Source organism: Lissotriton vulgaris, chromosome 5, assembly GCF_964263255.1.
Source record: "Lissotriton vulgaris chromosome 5, aLisVul1.2, whole genome shotgun sequence".
Taxonomy (NCBI): Eukaryota; Metazoa; Chordata; class Amphibia; order Caudata; family Salamandridae; genus Lissotriton; species Lissotriton vulgaris.
This window is the reverse complement of record NC_141693.1, coordinates 18,819,165-18,832,786: the sequence shown is the minus strand read 5'-3', so window position 1 is coordinate 18,832,786 and position 13,622 is coordinate 18,819,165. Positions and strand designations below refer to the sequence as shown.

Genomic DNA, 13,622 nt, shown 5'->3' with positions numbered 1-13,622 from the left:
CTGTCCCACAGAAGAGAAATCTCCTCCAATGGGGGTCATTATCGGAGTCGTCATTGCAGCCCTCGTTGGTGTTGGACTGATCGCTGCTGTGGTTTGGTTTGTCTACAAGAAAACATCAGGTGAGTGGATTCAGTTTGATACTGTGAGTGGGAGGTACCATCACTTCTTGATTCATACGCGGGAGGGTGGTTGAATACCATCTACCTCCTGGAGTAGGGTTGGGGACACATCCATGCTTGGGACCTGCATCCTAAACGGTGTGACAGCCGTGACCGTGAAGGGTAAGAAGCACTGAGTATTATATGAGTAGACTGAGCGAGGCTACCGAGCACTGAGTATACTGTGAGCCGTTGTGTGACAGCCGTGACCGTGAAGGATATGAAACACTGAGTATTATATGAGTAGACTGAGCGAGCACTGAGTATACTGTGAGCTGTGGTGTGACAGCCGTGACCATGAAGGGTAAGAAGCACAGAGTATTATATGAGTAGACTGAGCGAGGCTACCGAGCACTGAGTATACTGTGAGCCATGGTGTGACAGCCGTGACCATGAAGGGTAAGAAGCACAGAGTATTATATGAGGAGACTGAGCAAGGCTACCGAGCACTGAGTATACTGTGCACTGTGGTGTGATATCCGTGACCATGAAGGGTAAGAAGCACAGAGTATTATATGAGTAGACTGAGCGAGGCTACTGAGCACTGAGTATACTGTGCCCTGTGGTGTCACAGCGGTGACCATTTAGGGTAAGAAGCACTGAGTGTTATATGAGTAGACTGAGCGAGGCCACTGAGCACTGAGTATACTGTGAGCCGTAAGTTGAGAGCAGAGACCATGAAGGGTAAGAAGCACTGAGTAATATATGAGTAGACAGAGCGAGGCTACCGAGCACTGAGCATACTGTGAGCCGTGAGGTGAGAGCGGTGACCATGAAGGGTAAGAAGCACTGAGTATTATGTGAGTAGACTGAGCGAGGCTACCGAGCACTGAGCATACTGTGAGCCGTGGTGTGAGAGCGGTGACCGTGAAGGGTAAGAAGAACCGTGTATTATATGAGAGACTGAGCGAGGCTACTGAGCACTGACTATACTGAGAGCCGTGATGTGACAGCAGTGACTGTGAAGGGTAAGAAGCACTGAGTATTATATGAGTAGACTGAGCGAGGCTACCGAGCACTGAGTATACTGTGAGCCGTGAGGTGAGAGCGGTGACCATGAAGGGTAAGAAGCACTGAGTATTATGTGAGCAGACTGAGCGAGGCTACCGAGCACTGAGCATACTGTGAGCCGTGGTGTGAGAGCGGTGACCGTGAAGGGTAAGAAGAACCGTGTATTATATGAGAGACTGAGCGAGGCTACTGAGCACTGACTATACTGAGAGCCGTGATGTGACAGCAGTGACTGTGAAGGGTAAGAAGCACTGAGTATTATATGAGTAGACTGAGCGAGGCTACCGAGCACTGAGTACACTGTGAGCTGTGATGTGACAGCGGTGGCCATGAAGGGTAAGAAGCACCGAGTATTATATGAGAGACTGAGCGAGGCTACCGAGCACTGAGTATACTGTAAGTCGTGATGTGACAGCGGTGACCATGAAGGGTAAGAAGCACTGAGTATTATATGAGTAGACTGAGCGAGGCTACCGAGCACTGACTATACTGTGAGCCATGGTGTGACAGCGGTGACCATGAAGGGTACGAAGCACTGAGTATTATATGAGAGACTGAGTGAGGCTACTGAGCACTGACTATACTGAGAGCCGTGATGTGACAGCAGTGACTGTGAAGGGTAAGAAGCACTGAGTATTATATGAGTCGACTGAGCGAGGCTACCGAGCACTGAGTATACTGTGAGCCGTGATGTGACAGCAGTGACAATGAAGGGTAAGAAGCACTGAGTATTATATGAGTAGACTGAGCTAGGCTACCGAGCACTGAGTATACTGTGAGCCGAAAGGTGACAGCTGTGACCATGAAGGGTAAGAAGCACTGAGTATTATATGAGTCGACTGAGCGAGGCTACTGAGCACTGAGTATACTGTGAGCCGAGAGGTGACAGCTGTGACCATGAAGGGTAAGAAGCACTGAGTATTATATGAGTAGACTGAGCTAGGCTACCGAGCACTGAGTATACTGTGAGCCGAGAGGTGACAGCTGTGACCATGAAGGGTAAGAAGCACTGAGTATTATATGAGTCGACTGAGCGAGGCTACCGAGCACTGAGTATACTGTGAGCCGTGATGTGACAGCCGTGACCATGAAGGGTAAGAAGCACTGAGTATAATGTGAGTAGACTGAGCGAGGCTACCGAGCACTGAGTATACTGTGAGCCGTGATGTGACAGCTGTGACCATGAAGGGTAAGAAGCACTGAGTATTATATGAGTCGACTGAGCGAGGCTACCGAGCACTGAGTATACTGTGAGCCGTGATGTGACAGCCGTGACCATGAAGGGTAAGAAGCACTGAGTATTATGTGAGTAGACTGAGCGAGGCTACCGAGCACTGAGCATACTGTGAGCCGTGAGGTGACAGCGGTGACCGTGAAGGGTAAGAAGCACTGAGTATTATATGAGTAGACTGAGCGAGGCTACCGAGCACTGAGTATACTGTGAGCCGTGGTGTGACAGCAGTGACCATGAAGGGTAAGAAGCACTGAGTATTATGTGAGTAGACTGAGCGAGGCTACCGAGCACTGAGCATACTGTGAGCCATGGTGTGACAGCGGTGACCATGAAGGGTAAGAAGCACTGAGTGTTATATGAGTAGACTGAGCGAGGCTACTGAGCACTGACTATACTGTAAGCCATTGTGTAAGAGCGGTGACCATGAAGGGTACGAAGCGCTGAGTGTTATATGAGTAGACTGAGAGAGGCTACCGAGCACTGCGTATACTGTGAGCCGTTGTGTGACAGCCGAGACGGGTAAGAAGCACTGAGTATTATATGAGTAGACTGAGCGAGGCTACCGAGCACTGAGTATACTGTGAGCCGTGATGTGACAGCGGTGACCATGAAGGGTAAGAAGCACCGAGTATTATATGAGTAGACTGAGCGAGGCTACCGAGCACTGAGTATACTGTGAGCCGTGATGTGACAGCCGTGACCATGAAGGGTAAGAAGCACTGAGTATTATGTGAGTAGACTGAGCGAGGCTACCGAGCACTGAGTATACTGTGAGCCGTGATGTGACAGCCGTGACCATGAAGGGTAAGAAGCACTGAGTATTATATGAGTAGACTGAGCGAGGCTACCGAGCACTGAGTATACTGTGAGCCGTGATGTGACAGCCGTGACCATGAAGGGTAAGAAGCACTGAGTATTATATGAGTAGACTGAGCGAGGCTACTGAACACTGATTTTACTGTGAGCCGTGAGGTGACAGCTGTGACCATGAAGGGTAAGAAGCACTGAGTATTATATGAGCAGATTGAGCGAGGCTACCGAGCAGTGAGTATACTGTGAGCCGTGGTGTGAGAGCGGTGACCATGAAGGGTAAGAAGCACTGAGTATTAAATGAGTAGACTGAGCGAGGCTACCGAGCACTGAGTATACTGTGAGCCGTGGTGTGACAGTAGTGACCGTGAAGGGTAAGGAGCACTGAGTATTATATGAGAGACTGAGCGAGGCTACTGAGCACTGACTATACTGAGAGCCGTGATGTGACAGCAGTGACTGTGAAGGGTAAGAAGCACTGAGTATTATATGAGTCGACTGAGCGAGGCTACCGAGCACTGAGTATACTGTGAGCCGTGATGTGACAGCAGTGACAATGAAGGGTAAGAAGCACTGAGTATTATATGAGTAGACTGAGCGAGGCTACTGAGCACTGAGTATACTGTGAGCCGAGAGGTGACAGCTGTGACCATGAAGGGTAAGAAGCACCGAGTATTATATGAGTCGACTGAGCGAGGCTACCGAGCACTGAGTATACTGTGAGCCGTGATGTGACAGCCGTGACCATGAAGGGTAAGAAGCACTGAGTATTATATGAGTCGACTGAGCGAGGCTACCGAGCACTGAGTATACTGTGAGCCGTGATGTGACAGCCGTGACCATGAAGGGTAAGAAGCACTGAGTATTATGTGAGTAGACTGAGCGAGGCTACCGAGCACTGAGAATACTGTGAGCCGTGAGGTGACAGCGGTGACCGTGAAGGGTAAGAAGCACTGAGTATTATATGAGTAGACTGAGCGAGGCTACCGAGCACTGAGTATACTTTGAGCCGTGGTGTGACAGCAGTGACCGTGAAGGGTAAGAAGCACTGAGTATTATATGAGTAGACTGAGCGAGGCTACCGAGCACTGAGTATACTGTGAGCCGTGGTATGACAGAGGTGACCATGAAGGGTAAGAAGCACTGAGTATTATATGAGTCGACTGAGCGAGGCTACCGAGCACTGAGTACACTGTGAGCCGTGAGGTGACAGCCGTGACCATGAAGGGTAAGAAGCACTGAGTATTATATGAGTAGACTGAGCGAGGCTACTGAACACTGATTTTACTGTGAGCCGTGAGGTGACAGCTGTGACCATGAAGGGTAAGAAGCACTGAGTATTATATGAGCAGATTGAGCGAGGCTACCGAGCAGTGAGTATACTGTGAGCCGTGGTGTGAGAGCGGTGACCATGAAGGGTAAGAAGCACTGAGTATTAAATGAGTAGACTGAGCGAGGCTACCGAGCACTGAGTATACTGTGAGCCGTGGTGTGACAGCGGTGACCATGAAGGGTAAGAAGCACTGAGTATTATATGAGTAGACTGAGCGAGGCTACCGAGCACTGAGTATACTGTGAGCCGTGGTGTGACAGTAGTGACCGTGAAGGGTAAGAAGCACTGAGTATTATATGAGAGACTGAGCGAGGCTACTGAGCACTGACTATACTGAGAGCCGTGATGTGACAGCAGTGACTGTGAAGGGTAAGAAGCACTGAGTATTATATGAGTCGACTGAGCGAGGCTACCGAGCACTGAGTATACTGTGAGCCGTGATGTGACAGCAGTGACAATGAAGGGTAAGAAGCACTGAGTATTATATGAGTAGACTGAGCGAGGCTACTGAGCACTGAGTATACTGTGAGCCGAGAGGTGACAGCTGTGACCATGAAGGGTAAGAAGCACCGAGTATTATATGAGTCGACTGAGCGAGGCTACCGAGCACTGAGTATACTGTGAGCCGTGATGTGACAGCCGTGACCATGAAGGGTAAGAAGCACTGAGTATTATATGAGTCGACTGAGCGAGGCTACCGAGCACTGAGTATACTGTGAGCCGTGATGTGACAGCCGTGACCATGAAGGGTAAGAAGCACTGAGTATTATGTGAGTAGACTGAGCGAGGCTACCGAGCACTGAGCATACTGTGAGCCGTGAGGTGACAGCGGTGACCGTGAAGGGTAAGAAGCACTGAGTATTATATGAGTAGACTGAGCGAGGCTACCGAGCACTGAGTATACTTTGAGCCGTGGTGTGACAGCAGTGACCGTGAAGGGTAAGAAGCACTGAGTATTATATGAGTAGACTGAGCGAGGCTACCGAGCACTGAGTATACTGTGAGCCGTGGTATGACAGAGGTGACCATGAAGGGTAAGAAGCACTGAGTATTATATGAGTCGACTGAGCGAGGCTACCGAGCACTGAGTACACTGTGAGCCGTGAGGTGACAGCCGTGACCATGAAGGGTAAGAAGCACTGAGTATTATGTGAGTAGACTGAGCGAGGCTACCGAGCACTGAGCATACTGTGAGCCGTGAGGTGACAGCGGTGACTGTGAAGGGTAAGAAGCACTGAGTATTATATGAGTAGACTGAGCGAGGCTACCGAGCACTGAGTATACTGTGAGCCGTGGTGTGACAGCAGTGACCGTGAAGGGTAAGAAGCACTGAGTGTTATATGAGTAGACTGAGCAAGGCTACTGAGCACTGACTATACTGTAAGCCATTGTGTAAGAGCGGTGACCATGAAGGGTACGAAGCGCTGAGTGTTATATGAGTAGACTGAGAGAGGCTACCGAGCACTGCGTATACTGTGAGCCGTTGTGTGACAGCCGAGACGGGTAAGAAGCACTGAGTATTATATGAGTAGACTGAGCGAGGCTATCGAGCACTGAGTATACTGTGAGCCGTGATGTGACAGCGGTGACCATGAAGGGTAAGAAGCACCGAGTATTATATGAGTAGACTGAGCGAGGCTACCGAGCACTGAGTATACTGTGAGCCGTGATGTGACAGCCGTGACCATGAAGGGTAAGAAGCACTGAGTATTATGTGAGTAGACTGAGCGAGGCTACCGAGCACTGAGTATACTGTGAGCCGTGATGTGACAGCCGTGACCATGAAGGGTAAGAAGCACTGAGTATTATATGAGTAGACTGAGCGAGGCTACCGAGCACTGAGTATACTGTGAGCCGTGATGTGACAGCCGTGACCATGAAGGGTAAGAAGCACTGAGTATTATATGAGTAGACTGAGCGAGGCTACTGAACACTGATTTTACTGTGAGCCGTGAGGTGACAGCTGTGACCATGAAGGGTAAGAAGCACTGAGTATTATATGAGCAGATTGAGCGAGGCTACCGAGCAGTGAGTATACTGTGAGCCGTGGTGTGAGAGCGGTGACCATGAAGGGTAAGAAGCACTGAGTATTATATGAGTAGACTGAGCGAGGCTACCGAGCACTGAGTATACTGTGAGCCGTGGTGTGACAGCCGTGACCGTGAAGGGTACGAAGCACTGAGTATTATATGGGTAGACTGAGCGAGGCTACCGAGCACTGAGTATACTGTGAGCCGTGGTGTGACAGCGGTGACCATGAAGGGTAAGAAGCACTGAGTATTATATGAGTAGACTGAGCGAGGCTACCGAGCAGTGAGTATACTGTGAGCCATGGTGTGACAGCGGTGACCATGAAGGGTAAGAAGCACTGAGTATTATATGAGTAGACTGAGCGAGGCTACCGAGCACTGAGTATACTGTGAGCCGTGGTGTGACAGTAGTGACCGTGAAGGGTAAGAAGCACTGAGTATTATATGAGAGACTGAGCGAGGCTACTGAGCACTGACTATACTGAGAGCCGTGATGTGACAGCAGTGACTGTGAAGGGTAAGAAGCACTGAGTATTATATGAGTCGACTGAGCGAGGCTACCGAGCACTGAGTATACTGTGAGCTGTGATGTGACAGCAGTGACAATGAAGGGTAAGAAGCACTGAGTATTATATGAGTAGACTGAGCGAGGCTACTGAGCACTGAGTATACTGTGAGCCGAGAGGTGACAGCTGTGACCATGAAGGGTAAGAAGCACCGAGTATTATATGAGTCGACTGAGCGAGGCTACCGAGCACTGAGTATACTGTGAGCCGTGATGTGACAGCCGTGACCATGAAGGGTAAGAAGCACTGAGTATTATATGAGTCGACTGAGCGAGGCTACCGAGCACTGAGTATACTGTGAGCCGTGATGTGACAGCCGTGACCATGAAGGGTAAGAAGCACTGAGTATTATGTGAGTAGACTGAGCGAGGCTACCGAGCACTGAGCATACTGTGAGCCGTGAGGTGACAGCGGTGACCGTGAAGGGTAAGAAGCACTGAGTATTATATGAGTAGACTGAGCGAGGCTACCGAGCACTGAGTATACCGTGAGCCGTGGTGTGACAGCAGTGACCGTGAAGGGTAAGAAGCACTGAGTATTATATGAGTAGACTGAGCGAGGCTACCGAGCACTGAGTATACTGTGAGCCGTGGTATCACAGAGGTGACCATGAAGGGTAAGAAGCACTGAGTATTATATGAGTCGACTGAGCGAGGCTACCGAGCACTGAGTACACTGTGAGCCGTGAGGTGACAGCCGTGACCATGAAGGGTAAGAAGCACTGAGTATTTTGTGAGTAGACTGAGCGAGGCTACCGAGCACTGAGCATACTGTGAGCCGTGAGGTGACAGCGGTGACCGTGAAGGGTAAGAAGCACTGAGTATTATATGAGTAGACTGAGCGAGGCTACCGAGCACTGAGTATACTGTGAGCCGTGGTGTGACAGCAGTGACCGTGAAGGGTAAGAAGCACTGAGTGTTATATGAGTAGACTGAGCGAGGCTACTGAGCACTGACTATACTGTAAGCCATTGTGTAAGAGCGGTGACCATGAAGGGTACGAAGCGCTGAGTGTTATATGAGTAGACTGAGAGAGGCTACCGAGCACTGCGTATACTGTGAGCCGTTGTGTGACAGCCGAGACGGGTAAGAAGCACTGAGTATTATATGAGTAGACTGAGCGAGGCTACCGAGCACTGAGTATACTGTGAGCCGTGATGTGACAGCGGTGACCATGAAGGGTAAGAAGCACCGAGTATTATATGAGTAGACTGAGCGAGGCTACCGAGCACTGAGTATACTGTGAGCCGTGATGTGACAGCCGTGACCATGAAGGGTAAGAAGCACTGAGTATTATGTGAGTAGACTGAGCGAGGCTACCGAGCACTGAGTATACTGTGAGCCGTGATGTGACAGCCGTGACCATGAAGGGTAAGAAGCACTGAGTATTATATGGGTAGACTGAGCGAGGCTACCGAGCACTGAGTATACTGTGAGCCGTGGTGTGACAGCGGTGACCATGAAGGGTAAGAAGCACTGAGTATTATATGAGTAGTCTGAGCGAGGCTACCGAGCAGTGAGTATACTGTGAGCCATGGTGTGACAGCGGTGACCATGAAGGGTAAGAAGCACTGAGTATTATATGAGTAGACTGAGCGAGGCTACCGAGCACTGAGTATACTGTGAGCCGTGGTGTGACAGTAGTGACCGTGAAGGGTAAGAAGCACTGAGTATTATATGAGAGACTGAGCGAGGCTACTGAGCACTGACTATACTGAGAGCCGTGATGTGACAGCAGTGACTGTGAAGGGTAAGAAGCACTGAGTATTATATGAGTCGACTGAGCGAGGCTACCGAGCACTGAGTATACTGTGAGCCGTGATGTGACAGCAGTGACAATGAAGGGTAAGAAGCACTGAGTATTATATGAGTAGACTGAGCGAGGCTACTGAGCACTGAGTATACTGTGAGCCGAGAGGTGACAGCTGTGACCATGAAGGGTAAGAAGCACCGAGTATTATATGAGTCAACTGAGCGAGGCTACCGAGCACTGAGTATACTGTGAGCCGTGATGTGACAGCCGTGACCATGAAGGGTAAGAAGCACTGAGTATTATATGAGTCGACTGAGCGAGGCTACCGAGCACTGAGTATACTGTGAGCCGTGATGTGACAGCCGTGACCATGAAGGGTAAGAAGCACTGAGTATTATGTGAGTAGACTGATCGAGGCTACCGAGCACTGAGCATACTGTGAGCCGTGAGGTGACAGCGGTGACCGTGAAGGGTAAGAAGCACTGAGTATTATATGAGTAGACTGAGCGAGGCTACCGAGCACTGAGTATACTGTGAGCCGTGGTGTGACAGCAGTGACCGTGAAGGGTAAGAAGCACTGAGTATTATATGAGTAGACTGAGCGAGGCTACCGAGCACTGAGTATACTGTGAGCCGTGGTATGACAGAGGTGACCATGAAGGGTAAGAAGCACTGAGTATTATATGAGTCGACTGAGCGAGGCTACCGAGCACTGAGTACACTGTGAGCCGTGAGGTGACAGCCGTGACCATGAAGGGTAAGAAGCACTGAGTATTATGTGAGTAGACTGAGCGAGGCTACCGAGCACTGAGCATACTGTGAGCCGTGAGGTGACAGCGGTGACCGTGAAGGGTAAGAAGCACTGAGTATTATATGAGTAGACTGAGCGAGGCTACCGAGCACTGAGTATACTGTGAGCCGTGGTGTGACAGCAGTGACCGTGAAGGGTAAGAAGCACTGAGTGTTATATGAGTAGACTGAGCGAGGCTACTGAGCACTGACTATACTGTAAGCCATTGTGTAAGAGCGGTGACCATGAAGGGTACGAAGCGCTGAGTGTTATATGAGTAGACTGAGAGAGGCTACCGAGCACTGCGTATACTGTGAGCCGTTGTGTGACAGCCGAGACGGGTAAGAAGCACTGAGTATTATATGAGTAGACTGAGCGAGGCTACCGAGCACTGAGTATACTGTGAGCCGTGATGTGACAGCGGTGACCATGAAGGGTAAGAAGCACCGAGTATTATATGAGTAGACTGAGCGAGGCTACCGAGCACTGAGTATACTGTGAGCTGTGATGTGACAGCCGTGACCATGAAGGGTAAGAAGCACTGAGTATTATGTGAGTAGACTGAGCGAGGCTACCGAGCACTGAGTATACTGTGAGCCGTGATGTGACAGCCGTGACCATGAAGGGTAAAAAGCACTGAGTATTATATGAGTAGACTGAGCGAGGCTACCGAGCACTGAGTATACTGTGAGCCGTGATGTGACAGCCGTGACCATGAAGGGTAAGAAGCACTGAGTATTATATGAGTAGACTGAGCGAGGCTACTGAACACTGATTTTACTGTGAGCCGTGAGGTGACAGCTGTGACCATGAAGGGTAAGAAGCACTGAGTATTATATGAGCAGATTGAGCGAGGCTACCGAGCAGTGAGTATACTGTGAGCCGTGGTGTGAGAGCGGTGACCATGAAGGGTAAGAAGCACTGAGTATTATATGAGTAGACTGAGCGAGGCTACCGAGCACTGAGTATACTGTGAGCCGTGGTGTGACAGCCGTGACCGTGAAGGGTACGAAGCACTGAGTATTATATGGGTAGACTGAGCGAGGCTACCGAGCACTGAGTATACTGTGAGCCGTGGTGTGACAGCGGTGACCATGAAGGGTAAGAAGCACTGAGTATTATATGAGTAGACTGAGCGAGGCTACCGAGCAGTGAGTATACTGTGAGCCATGGTGTGACAGCGGTGACCATGAAGGGTAAGAAGCACTGAGTATTATATGAGTAGACTGAGCGAGGCTACCGAGCACTGAGTATACTGTGAGCCGTGGTGTGACAGTAGTGACCGTGAAGGGTAAGAAGCACTGAGTATTATATGAGAGACTGAGCGAGGCTACTGAGCACTGACTATACTGAGAGCCGTGATGTGACAGCAGTGACTGTGAAGGGTAAGAAGCACTGAGTATTATATGAGTCGACTGAGCGAGGCTACCGAGCACTGAGTATACTGTGAGCCGTGATGTGACAGCAGTGACAATGAAGGGTAAGAAGCACTGAGTATTATATGAGTAGACTGAGCGAGGCTACTGAGCACTGAGTATACTGTGAGCCGAGAGGTGACAGCTGTGACCATGAAGGGTAAGAAGCACCGAGTATTATATGAGTCGACTGAGCGAGGCTACCGAGCACTGAGTATACTGTGAGCCGTGATGTGACAGCCGTGACCATGAAGGGTAAGAAGCACTGAGTATTATATGAGTCGACTGAGCGAGGCTACCGAGCACTGAGTATACTGTGAGCCGTGATGTGACAGCCGTGACCATGAAGGGTAAGAAGCACTGAGTATTATGTGAGTAGACTGAGCGAGGCTACCGAGCACTGAGCATACTGTGAGCCGTGAGGTGACAGCGGTGACCGTGAAGGGTAAGAAGCACTGAGTATTATATGAGTAGACTGAGCGAGGCTATCGAGCACTGAGTATACTGTGAGCCGTGGTGTGACAGCAGTGACCGTGAAGGGTAAGAAGCACTGAGTATTATATGAGTAGACTGAGCGAGGCTACCGAGCACTGAGTATACTGTGAGCCGTGGTATGACAGCAGTGACCGTGAAGGGTAAGAAGCACTGAGTATTATATGAGTAGACTGAGCGAGGCTACTGAGCACTGACTATACTGTAAGCCATTGTGTAAGAGCGGTGACCATGAAGGGTACGAAGCGCTGAGTGTTATATGAGTAGACTGAGAGAGGCTACCGAGCACTGCGTATACTGTGAGCCGTTGTGTGACAGCCGAGACGGGTAAGAAGCACCGAGTATTATATGAGTAGACTGAGCGAGGCTACCGAGCACTGAGTATACTGTGAGCCGTGATGTGACAGCCGTGACCATGAAGGGTAAGAAGCACTGAGTATTATATGAGTAGACTGAGCGAGGCTACTGAACACTGATTTTACTGTGAGCCGTGAGGTGACAGCTGTGACCATGAAGGGTAAGAAGCACTGAGTATTATATGAGCAGATTGAGCGAGGCTACCGAGCAGTGAGTATACTGTGAGCCGTGGTGTGAGAGCGGTGACCATGAAGGGTAAGAAGCACTGAGTATTATATGAGTAGACTGAGCGAGGCTACCGAGCACTGAGTATACTGTGAGCCGTGGTGTGACAGCCGTGACCGTGAAGGGTACGAAGCACTGAGTATTATATGGGTAGACTGAGCGAGGCTACCGAGCACTGAGTATACTGTGAGCCGTGGTGTGACAGCGGTGACCATGAAGGGTAAGAAGCACTGAGTATTATATGAGTAGACTGAGCGAGGCTACCGAGCAGTGAGTATACTGTGAGCCATGGTGTGACAGCGGTGACCATGAAGGGTAAGAAGCACTGAGTATTATATGAGTAGACTGAGCGAGGCTACCGAGCACTGAGTATACTGTGAGCCGTGGTGTGACAGTAGTGACCGTGAAGGGTAAGAAGCACTGAGAGTTATATGAGAGACTGAGCGAGGCTACTGAGCACTGACTATACTGAGAGCCGTGATGTGACAGCAGTGACTGTGAAGGGTAAGAAGCACTGAGTATTATATGAGTCGACTGAGCGAGGCTACCGAGCACTGAGTATACTGTGAGCCGTGATGTGACAGCAGTGACAATGAAGGGTAAGAAGCACTGAGTATTATATGAGTAGACTGAGCGAGGCTACTGAGCACTGAGTATACTGTGAGCCGAGAGGTGACAGCTGTGACCATGAAGGGTAAGAAGCACCGAGTATTATATGAGTCGACTGAGCGAGGCTACCGAGCACTGAGTATACTGTGAGCCGTGATGTGACAGCCGTGACCATGAAGGGTAAGAAGCACTGAGTATTATATGAGTCGACTGAGCGAGGCTACCGAGCACTGAGTATACTGTGAGCCGTGATGTGACAGCCGTGACCATGAAGGGTAAGAAGCACTGAGTATTATGTGAGTAGACTGAGCGAGGCTACCGAGCACTGAGCATACTGTGAGCCGTGAGGTGACAGCGGTGACCGTGAAGGGTAAGAAGCACTGAGTATTATATGAGTAGACTAAGCGAGGCTACCGAGCACTGAGTATACTGTGAGCCGTGGTGTGACAGCAGTGACCGTGAAGGGTAAGAAGCACTGAGTATTATATGAGTAGACTGAGCGAGGCTACCGAGCACTGAGTATACTGTGAGCCGTGGTATGACAGAGGTGACCATGAAGGGTAAGAAGCACTGAGTATTATATGAGTCGACTGAGCGAGGCTACCGAGCACTGAGTACACTGTGAGCCGTGAGGTGACAGCTGTGACCATGAAGGGTAAGAAGCACTGAGTATTATGTGAGTAGACTGAGCGAGGCTACCGAGCACTGAGCATACTGTGAGCCGTGAGGTGAGAGCGGTGACCATGAAGGGTAAGAAGCACTGAGTATTATGTGAGTAGACTGAGCGAGGCTACCGAGCACTGAGTATACTGTGAGCCGTGAGGTGAGAGCGGTGACCGT

The 13,622-nt window shown here is 50.0% G+C and overlaps 1 protein-coding gene across 2 annotated transcripts in view; it reads left to right on the top strand.

The window, feature by feature from the left end:
• Nucleotides 1-13,622, top strand: part of LOC147710013 (DLA class I histocompatibility antigen, A9/A9 alpha chain-like) — a 401,757-nt gene that overhangs the window by 327,371 nt on the left and 60,764 nt on the right. For both annotated transcript variants that reach the window (XM_086920685.1, XM_086920686.1), the window contains exon 5: nt 12-119. In XM_086920685.1, coding sequence (XP_086776811.1) covers nt 12-119 — 108 coding nt within the window. The remainder of the gene's footprint in view (nt 1-11; nt 120-13,622) is intronic.